The sequence below is a fragment of the Vulpes vulpes genome, chromosome 1 (assembly GCF_048418805.1).
Source record: "Vulpes vulpes isolate BD-2025 chromosome 1, VulVul3, whole genome shotgun sequence".
Classification (NCBI taxonomy): domain Eukaryota; kingdom Metazoa; phylum Chordata; class Mammalia; order Carnivora; family Canidae; genus Vulpes; species Vulpes vulpes.
The window spans coordinates 131,518,639-131,537,598 of record NC_132780.1 but is presented as its reverse complement, the minus strand read 5'-3'; the positions used below and the strand labels follow the sequence as shown (position 1 = coordinate 131,537,598).

General features: G+C 55.8%; 4 protein-coding genes across 20 annotated transcripts; 1 reads left to right on the top strand and 3 right to left on the bottom strand.

The window, feature by feature from the left end:
• Positions 1-386: 386 nt before the first annotated feature.
• Positions 387-4,654, bottom strand: RING1 (ring finger protein 1). Of its 3 annotated transcripts, none has more exons than XM_025990691.2 (7): positions 4,150-4,654; positions 3,897-4,034; positions 2,970-3,130; positions 2,654-2,869; positions 1,561-1,950; positions 1,107-1,380; positions 387-808 (listed from the first exon to the last, which is right to left on the bottom strand). In XM_025990691.2, the coding sequence occupies exons 2-7, from the start codon at positions 3,972-3,974 to the stop codon at positions 707-709; spliced, it is 1,221 nt and encodes a 406-aa protein (XP_025846476.1). In that variant the 5' UTR covers positions 3,975-4,034; positions 4,150-4,654; the 3' UTR covers positions 387-706. The 3 variants fall into 3 exon arrangements, with proteins under 3 accessions (XP_025846476.1, XP_025846477.1, XP_072585532.1); XM_025990692.2 differs by having other exon boundaries at positions 3,897-4,007; positions 4,150-4,273; XM_072729431.1 differs by lacking the exon at positions 387-808 and having other exon boundaries at positions 883-1,380.
• Positions 4,655-5,949: 1,295 nt separating this feature from the next.
• HSD17B8 (hydroxysteroid 17-beta dehydrogenase 8) lies at positions 5,950-8,219 on the bottom strand. 10 transcript variants are annotated; one of them, XM_025990689.2, is made up of 9 exons: positions 8,065-8,219; positions 7,661-7,878; positions 7,444-7,560; positions 7,254-7,346; positions 7,045-7,151; positions 6,867-6,951; positions 6,611-6,653; positions 6,333-6,407; positions 5,950-6,143 (listed from the first exon to the last, which is right to left on the bottom strand). In XM_025990689.2, exons 1-9 carry the CDS (start codon positions 8,213-8,215, stop codon positions 6,127-6,129), a joined length of 906 nt encoding a protein of 301 aa, XP_025846474.2. In that variant the 5' UTR covers positions 8,216-8,219; the 3' UTR covers positions 5,950-6,126. The 10 variants fall into 10 exon arrangements, with proteins under 10 accessions (XP_025846474.2, XP_072585578.1, XP_072585572.1 ...); XM_072729477.1 differs by having other exon boundaries at positions 6,354-6,407; XM_072729471.1 differs by having other exon boundaries at positions 7,066-7,151; positions 8,065-8,218.
• Positions 8,220-8,337: 118 nt separating this feature from the next.
• SLC39A7 (solute carrier family 39 member 7) lies at positions 8,338-12,195 on the bottom strand. Its single transcript, XM_025990683.2, has 8 exons — positions 11,891-12,195; positions 11,160-11,574; positions 10,901-11,069; positions 10,688-10,741; positions 10,361-10,525; positions 10,101-10,241; positions 9,694-9,890; positions 8,338-9,244 (listed from the first exon to the last, which is right to left on the bottom strand). The coding sequence occupies exons 1-8, from the start codon at positions 12,046-12,048 to the stop codon at positions 8,972-8,974; spliced, it is 1,572 nt and encodes a 523-aa protein (XP_025846468.1). The 5' UTR covers positions 12,049-12,195; the 3' UTR covers positions 8,338-8,971.
• On the top strand, positions 12,140-18,842 carry RXRB (retinoid X receptor beta). Of its 6 annotated transcripts, none has more exons than XM_072729390.1 (10): positions 12,140-12,584; positions 13,250-13,497; positions 14,007-14,163; positions 14,527-14,706; positions 15,821-15,993; positions 16,414-16,543; positions 16,736-16,868; positions 16,984-17,075; positions 17,386-17,491; positions 17,578-18,842. In XM_072729390.1, exons 1-10 carry the CDS (start codon positions 12,353-12,355, stop codon positions 17,723-17,725), a joined length of 1,599 nt encoding a protein of 532 aa, XP_072585491.1. In that variant the 5' UTR covers positions 12,140-12,352; the 3' UTR covers positions 17,726-18,842. The 6 variants fall into 6 exon arrangements, with proteins under 6 accessions (XP_072585491.1, XP_025846467.2, XP_072585504.1 ...); XM_025990682.2 differs by having other exon boundaries at positions 12,156-12,584; positions 16,972-17,075; XM_072729376.1 differs by having other exon boundaries at positions 12,353-12,584; positions 13,250-13,656.
• The last annotated feature ends 118 nt before the right edge of the window (positions 18,843-18,960 follow it).

Sequence of the window (18,960 nt, the reverse complement as noted above, 5' to 3'; positions counted from 1 at the left end):
AATTACGCTTCCGAACTGCAGGTCCCGTTGGCGTCTACAAGCATGCCTTGCTGTCTTGAGCCACTCTCCTATTTTCCCTTTGATATCGAAACCCCGGATTTCAGGCAGGGCGATTCAGGTTTTAGGGGGCAGGTTTGAGATCTGACTTCAGACACCGCTCGGCTCTCCATCCTGTCTCTTCCAGCTTCATGGATTGTTCCCCACTATTTTCATACATATATGCTGACTTGGGATTCATAAAATTGGGATTTACACACCGTGAATAACCTTTGACATTTCCTCCCCATTTCCCAGGCCGATTCCACATGATTTCCAGGCTTGTCTCCCCCCCCCCTTTTTTCCCCCTTTTAGTACATCCCTGATGAACAGAGACACAGAACTGCAGGTTTCAAAGAGGAAAAGAAGCAAATTTGTTGTTGTTGGTAGGAGGGCATGAAGGGGAGGGTTCTTCACCTTCCCCAACATCTTAGATAGCTGGGAGGTTGGGGGGGCAATAGAAAAGGCAGTAGATGGGGGCGCATGCCCCGTTCTGTACAATATAGAAGAATCTGATATAGATACTTTGTATAAAAGCCACTTGTCCTCATTTGTGTCCTCTTGCTGGCTGGCCAGGTTGGGGGACCCTGGGGGACAAAGAAGCTGGGGGTGGTAGGCCAGGACAAAGGGCATCCCATGGTCCCCATCCTCTGGATGTCCCTTTGTGGGGTCACTTTGGATCCTTGGTGGGGGCATAGCAGAGCTCCAGTGGCCGGGACACCTTCCAGAACTTCTCATTCACCAGTTCCAGGGTCAGCGAGCCATTCAGTGTCTACAGAGGGGTTGGGAGAGAGAGGCAAGGTAAAAAAAAAGAAAGTTGGAGAAGGTGGTTAAGGATATGAATAAGGCAGAAAGTGATCAAGGGAGGAAGAAAGAAAAAAGCAAGAGCAAGAGATGGGGCAAAGCCGGGGCACAGGGAGTGATGGGGGGAGAAGAAAAGACAGAGATGGGCGATGCAGACGGAGAGGGGACGGTGGGCCAGTTAGAAGTCAGAATCTATGGTTCCGTGTGGCCCCAGGCCACCCTCCCCGCCTCTCTCCTCTTATAGCACCGCTCTCAGAGGCTCTCACCGTGAAAGCTCCGCCCCCAGGGGCGATGTAGATGGTGTACTGCTTTTCACTGACACCTTCCAGACTGGGCAAGGCAGGCTCCTCAGGGCCGTCACCACCTCTGGTACCCCCACCCTCCCCGCCACCCCCATCAGGTCCCCCGGCATCAGAGGCGCCCCCTCCAGGCCCTCCTGGCTCCCCGGCCTCTTGCTGCTGCCTCCGTTCAAGGGCAATACGCAGGGCCAAGTACTTGGAAAGATGGTCCACTGTGGCATTCCCGGTTGTCTTCACATACCTGAAGTGGGAAAGAGGGCAGGTTTAGGCCACAGAAGTCTTTAAATGGACAAGGGAAGCAGGGGGCTTTCCAGCAGGGCCTCTGAGCTAGGGGTCGTTGCTGGATTTGGGTGAAGCCCCCTTCCGATGGAAGGCTAGGCGCTGTCTGGTTTCTCAGCGGTCGGGAAGACAGGGCTCTCACCTAGTCTGGCAGTATTCTCCCTTCTCCACGAGCAGGGGGTGGGGCCGGAACACGAGCTCAATTTCTCCACCTGGCTCCGGGGGGCTGGGGGCCCCGGGAGGGCTCGGGGGGCCTAGGGTTCCCCCTCCCAAGGTCCCTCCTCGGTCGCCAGAGTCTTCAGAACCGGCGCCCCCACCCACCCCACCAGCGCCGCCTCCCCCCGTCCCTACACTGCTCCCGCCCGCGCCCCCGCCACGGGGTCGCTTGGGAGCAGGGCCTGGGGCAGAGTCAGGGGCGGAGTCTGAGCTCACATCCTCTCCATCCCCCTCTCCCTCCCCAGGCTCTCCTTCCCCCCCACTCATCGTGGTGGTCTGATCTGACCCGGGCATCGGCCGCCTCACACGCTGGGCCCTGTAGAAAGAAGTGGTTGAGGTTAGAAAGCGCCAAGGATAAGGGGTTTAGACTTTAAACTTAGGAGAGAACAAGAGATCAGGGACATCTTACGGATGACACCCAACATTTATTAAACACTAACTACATGCCAAGCACGCTGCGAAGTATTTTGCACTTATTGCCTCACATAGTACAAATCCTAGAAGCAGGTGATTATTATTCTATTTATGGTTGAGGAAACTGAGGCTTAGAGAGGTTAAATAACTTGGTTCGATCACAGCCCCTTGCCGCTCCTCATGAATTCCCAGAAAAAGTAGCAAAGATTTGTAGAAATGCAGAATTTCAGGCTCAACTCCAGACCTACTGAATTAGAATTTGCATTTTTAACAAGACCTTCAGGTAATCTGGATTCACATTAAATACTGAACAATACTGGCCTCGGAGGTCATTTAATTCCCAGAGCTTATGCTCAAAGTCACTCCACTGTTCTAACTTCTAGAAAGTTAGAGGGTGAGATAATTTCTCCTTAAGAATAGTAGTGCTGGTTGCTAACTAAGAAGCTTCAATTTACATCCCTGACTTCCAGGCTTGGACAATCAGGGTGTGGCTAGCTATTAGGATGCTAAGGCTTAGAGGCTGGCAGGTGGCAGAGACAGCACCAGGTGTTTGACCCACGCATCTGTCCCACCAGCCCTGCTACAGCCTCTTCCCCAGCTCGAACCTGTGCATGGCCTGCATGCGCAGCCCCTCCTCAATGCTGGAACTCAGTGCCTGCTGGTTGTGCAGGCGACTGAGGCGGATGAGCACCCGGTCTTGATGGGCCTCGTATTCCTCCCGGCTGGGATAGATCTTAGAGATCAGGGCATCAAAGTTGGGGTCTGGCCGCAGAGACCGCTTGGATACCAGCTTCTTGCGGCAGGTGGGGCACTCCTTGTTCCTGGGGTAGGAGAGAGGAGGCTCTGAAGAGTCAGTCACCAGGGCAATGAGGTTCCAAGTCTGTACCCTTCACCCCATCTCAAACACATCCCTCCTGTTACCCGCTCCGCAGGGCCGTGACAATACAGTCAGAGCAGAAACGATGGAGGCACTCCTTGGTGGTCATGGTATTCTTCAGCATGTCCAGGCAGATGGGGCACATGAGTTCTGAATGCAGTGACCGAGGGGAAACCGCGATCTCTGTGCCATCCATGATGGCTTCCTGGAGGCATCAGTGAGTGGAAATGTGATGGTGGGTTGGGGGGGAGGGGATTTAGAAAAAATGGTCCATGAAATGGGAATTTTGAGAAGTACAGTGAAATAGCAGAATCTGAGTACCCCATGTTGGCCCGCTGGGGAAGATGGTAATTCTGAAAGGAGCTTTGACTTGGGAGAGAATGAAAACAGAAAGGATTAGTGTCCATTAACTAAAAGTAGGAGCTTCAAAACAGGAGGATCTGAGGTTTGGCGAGAGGTCTGGGGCTGGTGGTGGCACAGACTTGGAGTTTGGGGAGGACTTTTTCAATAAGATTTCTTATAGCATGGTCCAGGTTCAACCTATACTAAAATCCCCAGGGGACTTGTTTAAAACTCAGATTCCAGGGCCCCATCTCTATTGTATCAGAATGTTGGGAGGTGGGTGAAGGCCGAGAGGCTCTATTTTTACTAAAATTGAGAGTCTTCTGTGCGCTGACTTGTGACACTGAGCTGAGGAACAGTGAAGGTAATTTCTGTTTACTACCTTTCAGATGAAGGCAGTCATACTTGCGGTAAATCCGTGGGACTAGCTGATGTGAGGATTAAACGAGATAAATGTGAAGTGCTCGTAAAAGATTAAGATGATTCAAAGGTAGGGCCAAGGGAGTCTGTGACATCGGGCAGGGTCGGCAGAATAGGGCAAAAAAAATGGAAAAGAGGCCGTGAGATGGGGTCTGCGGGTGGAAGGGTCTGGGAAAGGGAGTGAGCTGTGGAGGGAGAGTCCTTGTCACCTGCGGGGTCCGGTGGAGCTCGTACAGACTCAGTTCCCACGTTTTGCTGGCATTCTGGGCATTCGCCGGCGTCGTCATGGTGACCGGGCACAGACCCCCACCCGGGCTCCGCTGCGGTGGAGGAGGAGGAGAGGTAGGCTGGGGAGCGGGGGCAGAGGGAAGGGGTGTTAGGGGGGCCGCCGTCGCGCAGACCCCGCCCCTCCGGGGGCTCCCCCCGCCCCTCCGCCCCGCGCCGCGCCGCGCCGCCCCTCACCCGACTCCAGCCGTCCGCGCCCCGCTGCCGCAGCGCCTCTCTCCGGGCCCGGGCTCCCGGCCCCAGTCCGCTCGGTCCGCAGCCGCTGCTCAGACAGCAGCTCCCGCCGCCGCCGCCGCCATGGCCCGGGCGCTGGGGCCTACGTCACTTCCGCCTGTCCCTCCGCTACACCCCCCACCCCCGCCGGCGGAGACGTCACCGCCGCCCGGGGCTGGGGGGTGGGGGGGGGGACGCGACGTGGGCGCCGGGGTACCCCGCTCTCGGGACGCGCCTGCTTCGCGTGAGAGCCGGCGTCCCCGGAGTCCCGAGCTACGTGGGGACCGCAGTCTCAGTCCCCAGGCCCGCACCGTCGCGCTGCCCAGCTTGGCCGCCGTTCCCCGCCCGAGGTCCCCACCCGGGGCCTGCGCTCCGGAGGGCGGGGCCTGGGATCTCTAGGACCCCGGGAGGGGACCGAGGGGGTTGGAAAAGGGGCCACATCCCCCACTCCTCGTCCCCTAGCGGCTCTGGGGAGCAGCTGTCCTCCTCCCCACAACTTCTCCGACACCGCAGCCCGGCGTTCCGGGGAGCGGAGGTGGGGAGGCTGCAGAGGACCCCCTGCCGCTCAGTCCTCCGTCCAGTGGATGCCCGGGATTCCCCTCACCGCCCTGGGGACTTGCTCCACCCTCCGCTTGGGCTCTCCCTAGACCCTCCGACCCGCTCTCCCCTCGAGGTTTGGGGGCGGCGGCTCGGGACGTCCAGACTCAACTCTCGGCCAGAGCCAGAGACTCGAGAATTGCGTTTGGACAATCAAGAGCCGCGGCCCGGGGCGGGGGAGGGAGGCGCACGGGAGGAACGGGGGAATGGAGACACCACGCGGAAGCAGGGACACACACACAAGATGGGGCCCCTACGGGGGGGGGGGGTGTGCGCGTGTGGGTGGGTAGGGGCACAAGGGGCAGAATGTCTGGAGTGGGAAGCGGGCAGAAGCCTCCTCCGGGACTTTGCAGTAAAGGAAGGGGTCGGGGAGGAGAGAGAAGAGGAAGGGGCAGAGCGATCCCCATTGAGGGCAGGGGATGAGATACCAAGGGGACAGAGGCCGCGGTGGGCGTCCTGTCTCCTCTAGCCTAAGCTGGGGTTCCCGGACTTGGGCTGCAGCTGCCAGGGGGTAGCCTGTTTCTGGGACAAGGCAGCAGTGGGTCCCCTCTCCCCCTCCCCCAGTTCCCCCCTACTTCCCTGTCCTCTCCTTCAGTCCGTGGCCAGTCCTTATGTGGGCTCCAGAGTCGATTAGCTCGGACCCCCTCCCCTTCCTCCTCCTCCTCCCAGCCCCCTCCCTTCTGCTCTCCTCCAGCCCCTTTCTTCGGCTGGTCCATTCCCCTAATCCTGGCCCCCTCCCCTAATCCCCCCCACCCGACCCCAGGCCGGCTGCAGCTATTGTAAGGTGGAGAGAAAGGGGAGGGGGTACTGAGAGAAGGGAGACCGGTGGGGGAGGGCCACCTGTTCCAAGACCCCCTCCCAAGGCCATACTGGACACTGGGATGGGGCCACCAACAAATCACCCTTGGGGACCATAAGGACCCAGGGAATTGGGGGGAGGGGACTGAGGCTGCATGACCAGTGGAAGGGGGTGGGGCAGAGACCCCCCCCTCTAAAAAAAACCCATAATGTCACACATACACAGTGACACACACTCTCTCCTCTCACACCCGGCGGCGGGGGTTGCCCTGGGAGACCAGGCAGTGAAAGGGAACAATCCTTTGGGAAAGGCAAAGGAGGGGGAGGTGGGAAAGGGTCTGAGGGCTTAGACACAAGAAGAACCGGAGGTGGCAGGGAAGAGGATTTGGAATTTATTAGGGTCACAAGCACCCCTGCCTCCCATATTCAGCATTCCAGAGCCATACACTGCTGCGCCTTTTGTAGCCTGGGAACTCAGAGTCCTCATCAGCAGGAGGCCGGTTGGAGTGGTGGGGGAGTGAGCAGAGTCCAGGGTCCGTGAGGCAGTTACATGAAAAGACCTCCTGGCAGGGGCAGAAACATTTGGACAGATGCATAGGTGGAGACAAATGGGCTGGGGGGCACCCACTGTGGTCCCTCGCCTGTGGGAACTTCTGCTCTTCCCTCAGTGGCTCCAGACTCCTTTCATCTGCTTTCTCTTATCATCTGGGTTCCACTTCTCTGCCCTCTCCCTCCCCACGATGGCCTCATACCAGTGACTTCCACTGAGGCACCTGTGATGTATCCACTGTCTTCAGACGCCAAGAATGTGACCGCATCTGCGACATCTATGGGAATGGTGGTGGTGGGGAGGAGGTGGAATCCTACTCACTCTCATAGATCCAAAGTCATCACCTCCCACCAGAACCCCTCCCCACCAACACACACACTCCAACCACCAATCCTAGTGAAATCCTCTCAGATACCACAAACTTTGGTATTTCTTCATTTGGGCCCCCTCCCTAGGGCCTCCTCCTCGTTCAGTGCTCACCCTCAGGATCCCCCAAATGTCCCATCGGAATCATTCCAATCACCTGTAAGAAAATACTCCTAAGTGACTGAAAGTTTCTTTTATGGAATTTTGTTGTTGTTTAAGTTTGTGACTCTTTTTTCTTTTGTCTTCATTCCTTGTACACTTATTGAATATCTACTATTCGCCTGGCCCTGTGCCCAGATTCTCTCTGAAGCCCAGAGAGAATGAGTATCTGAATGATTCTGTCCTCTGCCCTCTACCCACAGCCTCCTACCTTGTCCAGCACTTTCTGTGGCACTTTCTGTGTCATGGGTGTTGTAATGAACCCTGGGAGGACAGAGTTACAGCGGATCCCGTGTCTGTGGAAAGGAGATTGGCTGCTCACTCTGGAAAGGACTGAGCACTGACCTGGCCCCCAGACCTCCCACATACCTCAGCAAATCCCTCTGTACCCCCAGGGGTGTCTGACCAACCGTCCAAGCTCCCGAGCTGCAGTCTGGGTCAGGCCAATCACTCCAGCCTTGGATGCTGCATAGTTTGTCTGTCCCACGTTCCCTACCTATAGGTAAGTCAGAGATTTGGGATGAGTCAGGAGTCCCAAGGACAGGTTCTCCTCTCTTTGCCCAACTAGCTGACTGACCTCATCCCAGCTCAACCTGACCTTCCCTACGATGCTACTGATGTTGATGATGGACCCACGGCAACCACTGGATACCAGGGCTTGGGCTGCAGCCTGAGTGACTAGAAAGATGCCCTGGTGAGGAAAGAGTAACAAAACAGAAGGGATCAGCTGGGGTGACAGTCTTCTCCCGGCTGGTGGAGCAAGAAGTAACAGATTCAGAGGTCGCCACCTTGAGGTTGACAGCTATGACTCTGTCCCAGTCATCCTCAGACATGCGGAGCAGAAACTCATCCCTGGTGAGGCCTGCACAGGAGACGACGACAGATGGCGGGCGAGAAAAGCAGGCCTGTGGAAGGGGGCGGTTACACACCAAAACCCCAAACCCAAGCCCGGGCAGCGGAGGCCATGCCAGCTCGTTAAAGAGAGCGAGGTCGTGTCGCGTTCACCTGTACTTGTTCCAGCAGGCGCCTGACCGCCCCGGCCTCAGACACGTCAGCCTGGAAGGCGGTGTGGGCCCCGCCGGGCGCCACCTTCTCGCTCCCCTGCCCGCCCAGCAGCCACACCGTCTCGCAAGCCGCCGCCCGGTCCAAGTCGCAAGCGGCCACAGTGGCCCCCTCTTTGGCCAGGCGTACACTGACCGCCCTGCCGATGCCGCTACCCGCGCCTGAAGTGGGAGACAACACGCGGAGGAGGAGAAAGGGAGGAGTGGGCAGGGGTCACAGGTCAACAGGGCGCAAAATTAGGAAAATCTGGACCAGGGGCCAGAGGTCACAGAAGCTGCAGGCGCCGAGGGCATGACCCCGACAACACTCCGGCACCCCAACCCGCCCGGGGGTAACATCCCCTCAACCTGTGACCAGGGCCAGCGCGGAGCGGAGCCTGAGCTGAGACGCCATGTCAAGCGGGCGGGCGGGCGGACACCCAGCACTCGGCCAATCCCAGCCAGGGGGCGTGGCCAGGGCGCAGCCGCGCCAATCTAGGCCCGACCCGCGCGGGGCCATCTGCGGCCACCAGCGCAGGCCGACCTCCCACCGCGGGGGCGTGGCCAGACACCACCACTTGGGGGCCTGGGCAGTCGCGAGATGAGGGGCCCCCTTCTCCCAAAAAAGACAAAGACCGCATGTGGGGCGGAAGATCCGAGGACTTTATTTCCGGTCACCACCCCTACCCCTCGATTCTAACAGTGATATGAATAGAAAAAAAAAAAAAAATCAGGCCATGAGATTAGCAACCCACCTCCTCCCTCAATCACTCCCAAATCAGGACACACAATTGATGTTCAATTGATGTATATCCCCGACTCCTCCTGCTACTCCCTCTTTCCAGGGCTCTGATCTTCCCTGAAGCTTCCACCAACAGGTGAGAGGGGGAGGCGGACCTTGGAGAAACCTGTGTGGTTGGCTTGGTCCTCTAAAACAGGTTGCATAGGGTACACCGAGTAGGCTGTCAACGCCCCCTCTCTTTTCCAGCCCCCTCTCTTTTCCAGCCGTCTTCATGGCCCCAATTAGCCTCAAACCCAAGATGGTCAGCACATTACTAACACTATGGTCGCTCTGACTTTTCACTCTCACTTCTGCAGCTCCTTTAAGGCTGCAAAATCTTGATGGCCCAAATGCCAAAGTTAACACTTCCCTAGGATACAACTTCCTTCGGCAGATGTCCCTGGCCAGGGCCCCCAAACTCCACAGACCCCTGACCTGGAGGGCTCAGAGAGGCTAGAGGTTTGGGATTGGGGCGGGGGTGGTTTACCCCACCTCTCACTCGAGGTGGGCAATCAGCACCATCATGACAACTCCTCCCAGCAGCCCCAGCACCTCCAGAAGTGACTGCAATGGTGATGCCTCCCTCAACAGCTCAGGCAACACAGACACTGTTGCTACGTAGATAAAGCCACCTGCAGTGAATGGCAAAACCCAACCAGAACCTGTGCCACCCGCAACTTCACTTCCCACTGCCCCTCCTTCAGTTAGGAGGGCACAGGCTGTGCCTGCCAGTGCCCCTATCGCCGTCAGTAGTTGCAGACGCATCGCCTGGTGGGCAGAAAAAAACAGAAGACACTCAACAACATCTAAAGATGATCAGTGGCTAGGCATGGCTGGTAGGGTATAGGTATATATGGACAAGGTGGATGTCTCTGGGAACTAAAGAGGAAGGCAAAAAGGGAAGGATCTAGAATAGACCCTTTCTGTAAAATCTTAAAATACCAAGGAGATCCTTTCCAGACCTTCTGATTGAGTAGGTCAGGGTCGAGAGCAGTGTGAAAGACCCTCAAAGTATTCAGATGGAGTGTGGACCATAGTTCAAGAAATACTCAGCCAAAGGACAAAGAAACAGAATTTCTCTGCCCTCATTTCTGGAGAATTTGTTGTTCTTAACAGTACAACTTGTTTGGAACTACTGAGAGGTAATTGTAAGTTTTGGGTGGGTGAGTAGGAGGTAGAGTTCGAGGCAATCATGTCTGATGCACATCATCACCAACCTGCTTTTTGCTGCACCCAGATTGGACCAGGATGGCGAAATCCCCCACTTCATGGGGCACTTCGTGTAGCAGGACAGTCATTGTGGTCAGGATCCCTAGCCCCCGACCTCCTCTAAATGAAGCACCAATGGCCAGACCATCTGTGAAGTTGTGTGCCAGGTCAGCAGCCAGATTCAGGTACCCTGATACACGTAGGTCTTGTACAAGTGGAAAGGAAGACAAAATAATTAGAGGCATCTAACACCCCTAGTTCTAGCCCTTATCAGCCATTATTACCTCTTCCCCCCAAGAGGCCACTTCACACCAGCCCCTTCATGTTTTCCAGACAGCTGCCATTACCCACAGTGCATACTCCAAGTAAAACATGATACACTTTACCCAAGTTTATCAATAACCCTGGCTCTCACCTGAACCTGTTTTTTCTTCTTCAGAATTCTGAGGTCTCAGTGGCCCATCTTTGAGCCTCGTGCTCCCTCCTTTCCTCTTCCGAGACCCATTTGCTTCCTTTTCTTCTTCCTCTGAGCTCTGTTTCTCCTTTGAAGGATACTCTGAGGGAAGAAGTTGTTTAAGAGTGGAGAACAGAGATCTCCAAAAATATCCCCAAAAAGGAAGTCTCCTCCCTTTTGCAGGCAAGGTGTTTTTCAAGTAAAGTTCTTCCTAGACTTACTCTGTGTTCCATGCCCATGACTTCCTTGTGTATGACCATGAGTGTGTCCATGTCCATGACTGTGTCCATGTCCTCCTTTCACATGTCTCACAAATTTCTCCACCACCAGAAAGGCAACAATTCCACTGAGGACCCACAGTCCCACAGACAGAATAGGGCCCTGGCCTGGAAACAGAGGCATTGAGACATTAAGGGAGATGTGGACTCCAGACTCTTCTTCCCCAAGTGCAAAAGGAGAATAGGGAGGGAAACATGGCCCCATTCTGGGAGGGAAACATGGTCCCATTTGGCAACATTCCAACACATCTTCATCCACCCCTTCCTCACCACTGTGGGAATGTCCATGTCCAGGCTGCTCCAGAGGGTGGTGTGAATGAGGTTCTAGAGAAAGGGGGAGAAAAGGCCAAATGAGGGAATAGCTTGCCCAAGTAGCGTGCATTTGGGGGAATATTGCAGTCAGGGGTGACAAAGATGAAAGAATCCTTTTGCCTAAAGAATAAAATACATTAAGATTTGCAGGAGTTGCCAAGGATCACTTACCCAGGGCATGAGGGATGAGGTGCAGAAAGGCATCTCCTAGGAGCCCACCCGAAGCAAAACTCAGCAAGATCTGGAGCAGAGAGCGGTGCCGGGGAGAGTTTGATTCCACAGGGATAAGGAAGAGGACAAAAAATGGAGCTGCAGAGATCAGAACTGTGGCCCCCAGTGCCTGGTGAGGGGAAAGTCAGGGGTCAAGTGGTGTGGAGATTCCCAACAATCCAGAACCAGCCCCTCTCTCCCCTATCCCTTGGGGACTCACATAGGCCCAGAGAGTGACAGTGTCCAGGTCCTGCTTGATGCCTGGAGCCCCAGACTCCCCATAGCCTCCATGGCTATGCTCATGGTCATGTCCATGTCCTCTGTGGTAGAGGCTCTCATGTGATTGGCCATGGCTATGGCCATGGTGCAAATCCTCATGTGCATGTCCTTGTTCGTGACCGTGGGTATGCCCATGCCAGATGCTCTCGTGCGTGTGGCCATGGCCATGGGCATAACTGTGTCCATGGTGGAAATCCTCATGTGAGCGCCTGTGGCTGTGGCCATGGAAGTCCTCGTGCAGGTCCTCGTGCAGGTCGCCATGACCCCCGTGTCCGGCCACTAGCAGCCCCAGGGCCGCCCACGTCAGCAGTCCCACGGCCACCCAGTGGGGGGCCCCCAGGCCTCTGGCCATCACGCTGACCAGAGGGGACAGAGACAGTGACTCCACTTGACCCTCAACTCTATACCTATGCGGGGTCAGCTTTACTCCGTTCGTGCCCTCCGTCCACTTCTATGGGACGCTCCCCCATTCCGCTCTATGCCCACCCACATTGCTCCCAAGACTTGGTTTCTTTATCTCCAACCCCCTCCCGGATATAGGGCCCCCGGGACATCGCTGTAGGCTTTGATCCTTCACTTTACGGACTCTCTGGGCCCTAGTCTCTATGACCCACTAGGTAGTGGAAGAGGCCTGGCTGGAAAGGACAGTAGGGCAAGGAAGGGAATTCTCACCGGCTTCGGGATCCTCTCCTTTCCCGGTTTGCTCGGACGTGGCAGTCCTGCCTCTGGCTCCCGCGAGAACAGGAAGTTCCGTCGCCCCTCCGTCCCAATACCTTTACCAATATGGCTGCACTCTGGAGGCCGCCAAGCTGCCCTACTCTGGCGCGCATGCGCAAGTCTGGAGGTTATTTGAGGGGAGGCTGGGCGAGGCCGGCTAACAGGGCTGAGGAGACCGCCTCCTCCGTTTCCAACTAGACGAGGGGGCGGGAACTAGCGCGGAGACTTCCCGTCTATACCAAGATGGCTGCCATATCGTCGCTGTCATTTTGGTACAGAGCCGAGCGAAGTGCTTAATTCGACCCGGTTCAGGCTAGAGTCTTTTTCTCTGGGGCTTCCTTGTGCTCGTCTGGTCCCCCGGTCAATATCTGGGAATCCCTGGTACCTCTTCGGTATCCTTGCACTCAGCCAAGAATCATGTCTTGGGCCGCTCGCCCGCCCTTCCTCCCCCAGCGGCATGCCGCAGGGCAGTGTGGGCCGGTGGGGGTGCGAAAAGAAATGCATTGTGGGGTCGCCTCCCGGTGGCGGCGGCGACGGCCCTGGCTGGATCCCGCAGCGGCGGCGGCGGCGGCAGCAGCCGGAGAACAACAAACCCCGGAGCCGGAGCCGGGGGAGGCTGGACGGGACGGGATGGGCGACAGCGGGCGGGGTGAGTGTCCTAGCGGACGGACAGGCGAACCAGTGACCGCGTTATCTGCGACCCCTCCCCCCGTCCCCTGGCGCTCCTTCCCTGGCGCTCCCGCCTCCTTGTTTGTAAACACGCGTCCCCTCCCTCCGGAGGGCCCTAGCGCCCTCCCCCCCCGGGGCGGGGCGGGGAGGGGGAGCTTCCGCCCTCCTGGCTTTGGCTGTTTGAGGCCCTGCAATCCTGAGGTCCCGTGCGTGGGACACGAGTCCTCGAGTTTGGGGACTCTGGACGTTTGAAGGCAGATCCTGCGTCCGAGGAAGGGTCTGTTCCGCCCCTTTCCATTGTACGATCCGGCTTCAAGCTGGGAATGGAGGGGCTGTCGGTTCCACCCCACGTGCTGCCCCACCCACATAAGATCTGCCTAGCTGGGGGTGACCAAGTATATTGCTTGGAATTCTTTCTCACCCGAACTCTCCTGTCTTTTGTCAACCCCCTCTTCTCACCACAATTAGGAGTTAAACCGTTGTTTGACAACCGGGTGTTTCTGGACACGAGGATGGGTGGGGTGGGAGGGGTGCAGTGGGGGTTAGAAAGAGAATTAAAGTCTCCAGTTGGATGATCTAAGACTCATTTTCTCTTTTTGTCTTTCTGTCTGTGTGTCTCTGTGCCTCTATGTACCCTTCCCTCAGACTCCCGAAGCCCAGACAGTTCCTCCCCGAATCCCCTTTCCCAGGGGGCTCCTCCCCCTTCTCCCCCTGGGTTACCCCTCCCCCCTTCATCAGCCCCAACCCTTGGAGGCTCCGGGGCCCCACCCCCACCCCCGATGCCACCCCCCCAACTGGGCTCCCCCTTCCCAGTCATCAGCTCTTCCATGGGGTCCCCTGGTCTGCCCCCTCCAGCTCCCCCAGGATTCTCCGGGCCTGTCAGCAGTCCCCAGGTGAGAGGTCATGGCTCACTGACTGCCTCTCCACTTTCATTTCCTTGTTTTCCTTGTGACCCCAGATCCTTGTGTGAACTTCCCCATGGCCCACTGACCTTCCAGTCCTCTAATCCTGGCAGGCCTGTGGTCCTTGTGAGACCCCTTGCCCTTCCTGAGGTGACTGATCTTTCAGTGCATGCTTCCTTCCCAACCCTATAAAAGAACCCTGATATGCTGACGTCCCACTCATCTATCAGTTATTTTTGCCCTTTGTGACCCATCTGTTGTCCTGAGATACATGCCCTTCAGGGCTCCTGTATTACACAGTCTCAGGGAGAACTGTATGTCTAATCTCTTTGGGGTTGTGCTCCAGGGGTGGCCCTTCACAGAGACTACGATGTAAATAATGTTCTCTGTAATGTGCAATTCAGGCCCTGCCTAGGTGGTAGGGGATGATTTCCATGACCTTTGAGAGATTCTCCTTCCCATTGAGTCTCCCTGTGACTTCCCTATTTCCCCCATCCCAGATTAACTCAACAGTGTCGCTCCCTGGGGGTGGGTCTGGCCCCCCTGAAGATGTGAAGCCACCAGTCTTAGGGGTCCGGGGCCTGCACTGTCCACCCCCTCCAGGTGGTCCTGGGGCTGGCAAAAGGCTGTGTGCAATCTGCGGGGACCGAAGCTCAGGTACGAGGCTCAGGTGATCACCAAAAAGGAAGAAAGAGAGCATCTGACATTTACCATCACCTGTGGGATTGCCACAGGCTCACGGGGTTGCATTGGAGCAAGTGGGTGGGGGGAAGCTTGATGATAGTTAAGGGACCTGAAGCTCAGATGTGGGATGGGGGATGGTCAGAGAAAAGAGAGGGCTGGTATAGGGTTTGAACAGTGAGGAGAGAGGGACTGGATCATCCCTCATTTCCGGGTTCCCCATCTCTCTATTTGGCAAACACAGTGGATTTAAACGAAGTTTGCTGAGGGGAAGTTGGTGAGAGACTTAATAGTGAGGGATCTACATGCAGCCTTGTTGCTCTTCCCCTCTCCTCTTAGGCAAACACTATGGGGTTTACAGCTGTGAGGGCTGCAAAGGCTTCTTCAAGCGCACCATCCGTAAGGATCTGACCTACTCATGCCGGGACAACAAGGACTGCACCGTGGACAAGCGCCAGCGAAACCGCTGTCAGTACTGCCGCTATCAGAAGTGCCTGGCCACTGGCATGAAGAGGGAGGGTAAGGGTCCACATCAGCCGGGCTTCCTTGGCTACCCTGTGGGAGAGGAGGGAGGAGGTGGAGGGAGACTGCAGGAAACCTTAGTCTACATCTCTCCATAGGACTGGACTGTTCTCACTCCTCCTCCAGAGGGCGATATTTGATTTCTCTCTCCCCTCCTCATCAGCTCTTCTTTCTGGTATCCTGCTCTGTTCTCATTTCCTTCTTAATGGGGCTGCTTTTCTGTGGCCTGCACCACTGATGTGCCCCCCCACCCCAGTACTAGGGTAGGATAGCTTTTCCTTACCTGTGATGGGTTTCTCTGTCTCCTCTTCACTAGCTTGAATAGTCCCTCCTCTTTGACCCAAATGATTGTTTATCTGTGGTCCTTCCTCCAAAGTCTGGAACTCTACTCTTTTAAGTTGCAGACTTTATTGAAGACCTCAGGGCTGCCTTCCCTTTTCTTTGTCTTGTCTTAAGTCTAATGCTGGAATTTTCAGACACTTTAGAGTATCTTAGTCAAATCCCTCCTTTTAGAGAAGATGGGCTTGAGGCCTGGTTTTCCTGAGGTCATGGAACAAAAGAGGGGCAGGGCTGGGATCAGAACCCATCCTTGAAGACCCAGGCTGGTGATCCTTTCACTGTCTCTTCATTGAATCAGAAGAATATCACTTTGGCAGTCAGGCAAACTTGGATTTAGATGGATGACTTGCCGGGCATTATGTGAACTTGGGCAAGCTATCTAACTTCTCCAAGCCCTAAATTCTTCATCTTAGCAACAGGGGTAAGAGCTCACATGATTCTTAAAATAATTTGAGGGAACTTTAAAATGTTTCACATTTTACATTTCTTTTCACATTTCTTAGAATGTAGTTGGGCCTCAGTTTAAATGTTAGCTTTCTCCCTAATTCCTTTACCCTCCCATCCCCTCCTCCTTCTTGGCTTGTTTATCTGCACTTGTATAACTCCTGTTTCCAGACTGCTCCTAGTCCACTGTTGCTAGTAACTCCCCCAGTTCCTGTAAATATCTCCTAAGGGCCATAAGAACCCTGATGAGACCTAAGGACATTTCAGAACCCTTCGTGGCTGACTGTTGACTTTCCACTTTTTCTTCTCTTCCCCTTCCCACTTGCAGCAGTTCAGGAGGAGCGTCAGCGGGGGAAGGACAAGGACGGGGATGGGGAAGGGGCTGGGGGAGCCCCGGAGGAGATGCCTGTGGACAGGATCCTGGAGGCAGAGCTTGCTGTGGAGCAGAAGAGTGACCAGGGCGTTGAGGGTCCTGGGGGAACCGGGGGTAGTGGCAGCAGCGTGAGTGATGGGGTCAATCCAGTGTCTTTCCTGATGGGGGGTGGGGGGGATGGGAGTCTAGGTTGGTTCTATTTCCCTCTCCACTCCCTTTCCCTCCCAACCCTACCCCCACCTCCCCCCGCAACACTGCTTGGGACTGGAAGTGCTGCCAAACAAGGTTTGTCAAACATCTGAGGTGGGTGTGATAGTTTTCTGTCCCCATCCCAAAACAACCCAGTGGCAGAACCACAGGCAAGTCCTAAATACATAATTGTTTTCACAAACGCCAGAGGAGAAGCCTGACTTACAGGGATTGGTTCAGATGGTTTTGAAGGGAGACTCTGTATGAGGAGGTGATATCAGAAACCTCTTAAAACTGGGGGGGGTTCCATTGTATTTCCAGACTTTCTGTAACTCTTGCACCCCCCCCATCCCCTGCAGCCAAATGACCCTGTGACTAACATCTGTCAGGCAGCTGACAAACAGCTATTCACGCTTGTTGAGTGGGCGAAGAGGATCCCACACTTTTCCTCCTTGCCTCTGGATGACCAGGTCATATTGCTGCGGGCAGGTCAGTGACCTTGCATCCCCTTGAGCTCTTGACATTTGACCCCTACTTGACCTTCTGGCCTTCAGTGACCCCAGTGGATACTTACATACCAAGGGGGCCAGGTTCATTGACCTCACCACTTCTCTTCCCCTGATGTGCTTTGACTCCCATGGTCTGATCCCTGGCTCCTGACCCTTGCTGCCCCCTACCCAGGCTGGAACGAGCTCCTCATTGCTTCCTTCTCCCACCGATCCATTGATGTCCGAGATGGCATCCTCCTTGCCACAGGTCTTCATGTGCACCGCAACTCAGCCCATTCTGCAGGCGTGGGAGCCATCTTTGATCGGTCAGTGGCCCGCTGCTGGGCTGGCCTGTAGGTAGAGGGGGTGGGGCTATAGGCTGGTCCGTGTCCAAGGCTGGCTGAGCTGTGACCTTTGAGTGACCTGCAGGTCCCTCTCCAGGGTGCTGACAGAGCTAGTGTCCAAAATGCGTGACATGAGGATGGACAAGACAGAGCTTGGCTGCCTGAGGGCAATCATTCTGTTCAATCCAGGTAAGAGGAGGATTACCCTTGTCTTTTAAGACCAAGGCAACCTTGGAGCCTCCTCTTCTCCAGAGACTCCTAAATTACCCAGCTATCCCCCCTCAACCCGGAAACCTCCCAGCTGACCAAGCAAAACCCACATCCACTGATACATTCCCTTTTGACCCCATTCCATAACTTGCCCTGCTTCCTTGCCAGGCATCTGGTAAAGAGGCTTTAGGTGGGGCCCAAAGCGGGTATCGTGTGGGCCATATCTCCACATTTGTCCTGACTTGATTTGTCCTGCTGCTTCTTCCTCCTCTTTTCCTTGCCATCCCAGATGCCAAGGGCCTTTCCAACCCTAGTGAGGTGGAGGTTCTGCGGGAGAAAGTGTATGCATCACTGGAGACCTATTGCAAGCAGAAGTACCCTGAGCAGCAGGGACGGTGAGAAGGAGCTGTGGGGGCAAGGAATTGTGGGGTGCCATCAGAGCCCATGTGGTTCCAGCTGTCTTTTCCCACCTCTACCTCAGGTTTGCCAAGCTGCTGCTACGTCTTCCTGCCCTCAGGTCCATCGGCCTTAAGTGTCTAGAGCATCTGTTTTTCTTCAAGCTCATTGGAGACACCCCTATTGACACCTTCCTCATGGAGATGCTTGAGGCTCCCCACCAGCTGGCCTGAGCCCAGACCTAAATGTGGTGCTCCTCACACCTGAGGAGTATACATGAGGGGGACTCCAGACTTGGGGCATGGTGGGAGGGGCCATGCCCTAGAACCTTGGTGAGGTGAGGAGTACAGGGCAGAACTGAGACCTCCAAGGGGATCCATAAACCTTCCAGGGGATTTGCGTGATGTCCCAAATCAGAGGGGACCCCCGATCCTTGTGAGGGCTGGACCTCTCCCTTCAGTGGCCTTGAGTCTCTGAACTTGTGTGGGTCTGCCATGATTTGGGGTGAGTTCTCACGCCCTGCCTGGAACGATCTCTCCTTCCCCTAGCACAAAGCACTGGCCTTGCTCACAGGACCTTGCTTCCTTCTCATCTTGCCTCACTTAGCTACCCATGTGAAGAGAGAAAATGGGAACTCGCCCAGAGATGGATGTTGGGGGGCAGGCCCCTCAAACTGATGGACATGGGAGTAGCACTCTGACAGGCCTTCCTTGAGGCCTTGACAGCCTTGACAGTAGCCCGGCAGGTGGGGGCTACTCTGGTAGAAGGAGGAGCCCTGTCACTGTCTCCTGTCCAGAGTCTGTCTCACACTTCACCTCCTGCTGCAGTCAGACTGAAAAATGAAAAGGTAGTAGTGGTTGAGGGGTGGGTGGAGATGTAGGAACCCATCTGCTATTTTTAATTTCCTCTGAGGATAGAGACTTGCAGTTAGACTCAAAGAAGTACTGTACTTTCCCAGATTGACTAAGAAATGCCAGTGGTGGAGGTGGTGTTTGGGAAAGGCTGGGCCCTGAGATGGTCTGTCCGTGGGGCCCTTCAAGCCCTGGCTTTCCCAACCCCCTCCCCATCTCTTCTTGTCTAAGTAGAGGGAGGGCCTGGGATGGTTTGGTGAGCAGTCCTCAGGCCCTTCCTTTGACAGCCTTCCCCCAGACCTGGGCACACACACTGTAGACTGGGGTGGGGGGAGCACAGGACCCTGGCCTGAGAACTGAGGGGGGATGGTTAGCCTGCAGAGATGAGGTGCTGGGGCTGCATGATTTTTGCCCTGCAGCTCTTTTCTCTGGGGTTCCTTTCCCTTCTCTTTCACTCACACATAAACTAGCTTTCAAATTAAAATCGCTGTTTTCTGGACTGAGGTGACTGTGTTGAGGGGAGCAGCACTGCATCGGGGCACCCGCCGCGTGGTGGGGGGCAGGGAGGGTATCCAGTCGGGAGCTCCGGCCGCGCTCCCTTGACGCTGCCGCCTCCG

Coding starts and splice junctions, on each gene's coding strand:
- SLC39A7 (XM_025990683.2), bottom strand. CDS start 12,048: ATGCGCGCCAGAGTAGGGCAGCTTGGCGGCCTCCAGAGTGCAGCCATA. Junction 11,575..11,890: donor AGGAGAGGATCCCGAAGCCG/GTGAGAATTCCC, acceptor CCCTCTGGTCAG/CGTGATGGCCAGAGGCCTGG. Junction 10,242..10,360: donor TCATGGGCATGGAACACAGA/GTAAGTCTAGGA, acceptor TTCTTCCCTCAG/AGTATCCTTCAAAGGAGAAA.
- RXRB (XM_072729372.1), top strand. CDS start 12,353: ATGTCTTGGGCCGCTCGCCCGCCCTTCCTCCCCCAGCGGCATGCCGCA. Junction 14,164..14,526: donor CTGCGGGGACCGAAGCTCAG/GTACGAGGCTCA, acceptor CTCTCCTCTTAG/GCAAACACTATGGGGTTTAC. Junction 15,994..16,413: donor CCGGGGGTAGTGGCAGCAGC/GTGAGTGATGGG, acceptor CATCCCCTGCAG/CCAAATGACCCTGTGACTAA.
- HSD17B8 (XM_025990685.2), bottom strand. CDS start 8,215: ATGGCCCCGCGCGGGTCGGGCCTAGATTGGCGCGGCTGCGCCCTGGCC. Junction 6,952..7,044: donor TTGGTCAGACACCCCTGGGG/GTACAGAGGGAT, acceptor TCCTTTCCACAG/ACACGGGATCCGCTGTAACT. Junction 6,144..6,332: donor TGCCTCAGTGGAAGTCACTG/GTATGAGGCCAT, acceptor TGCCCCTGCCAG/GAGGTCTTTTCATGTAACTG.
- RING1 (XM_025990691.2), bottom strand. CDS start 3,974: ATGACGACGCCGGCGAATGCCCAGAATGCCAGCAAAACGTGGGAACTG. Junction 3,131..3,896: donor AGCTCCACCGGACCCCGCAG/GTGACAAGGACT, acceptor TGATGCCTCCAG/GAAGCCATCATGGATGGCAC. Junction 1,951..2,653: donor CGCATGCAGGCCATGCACAG/GTTCGAGCTGGG, acceptor TTCTTTCTACAG/GGCCCAGCGTGTGAGGCGGC.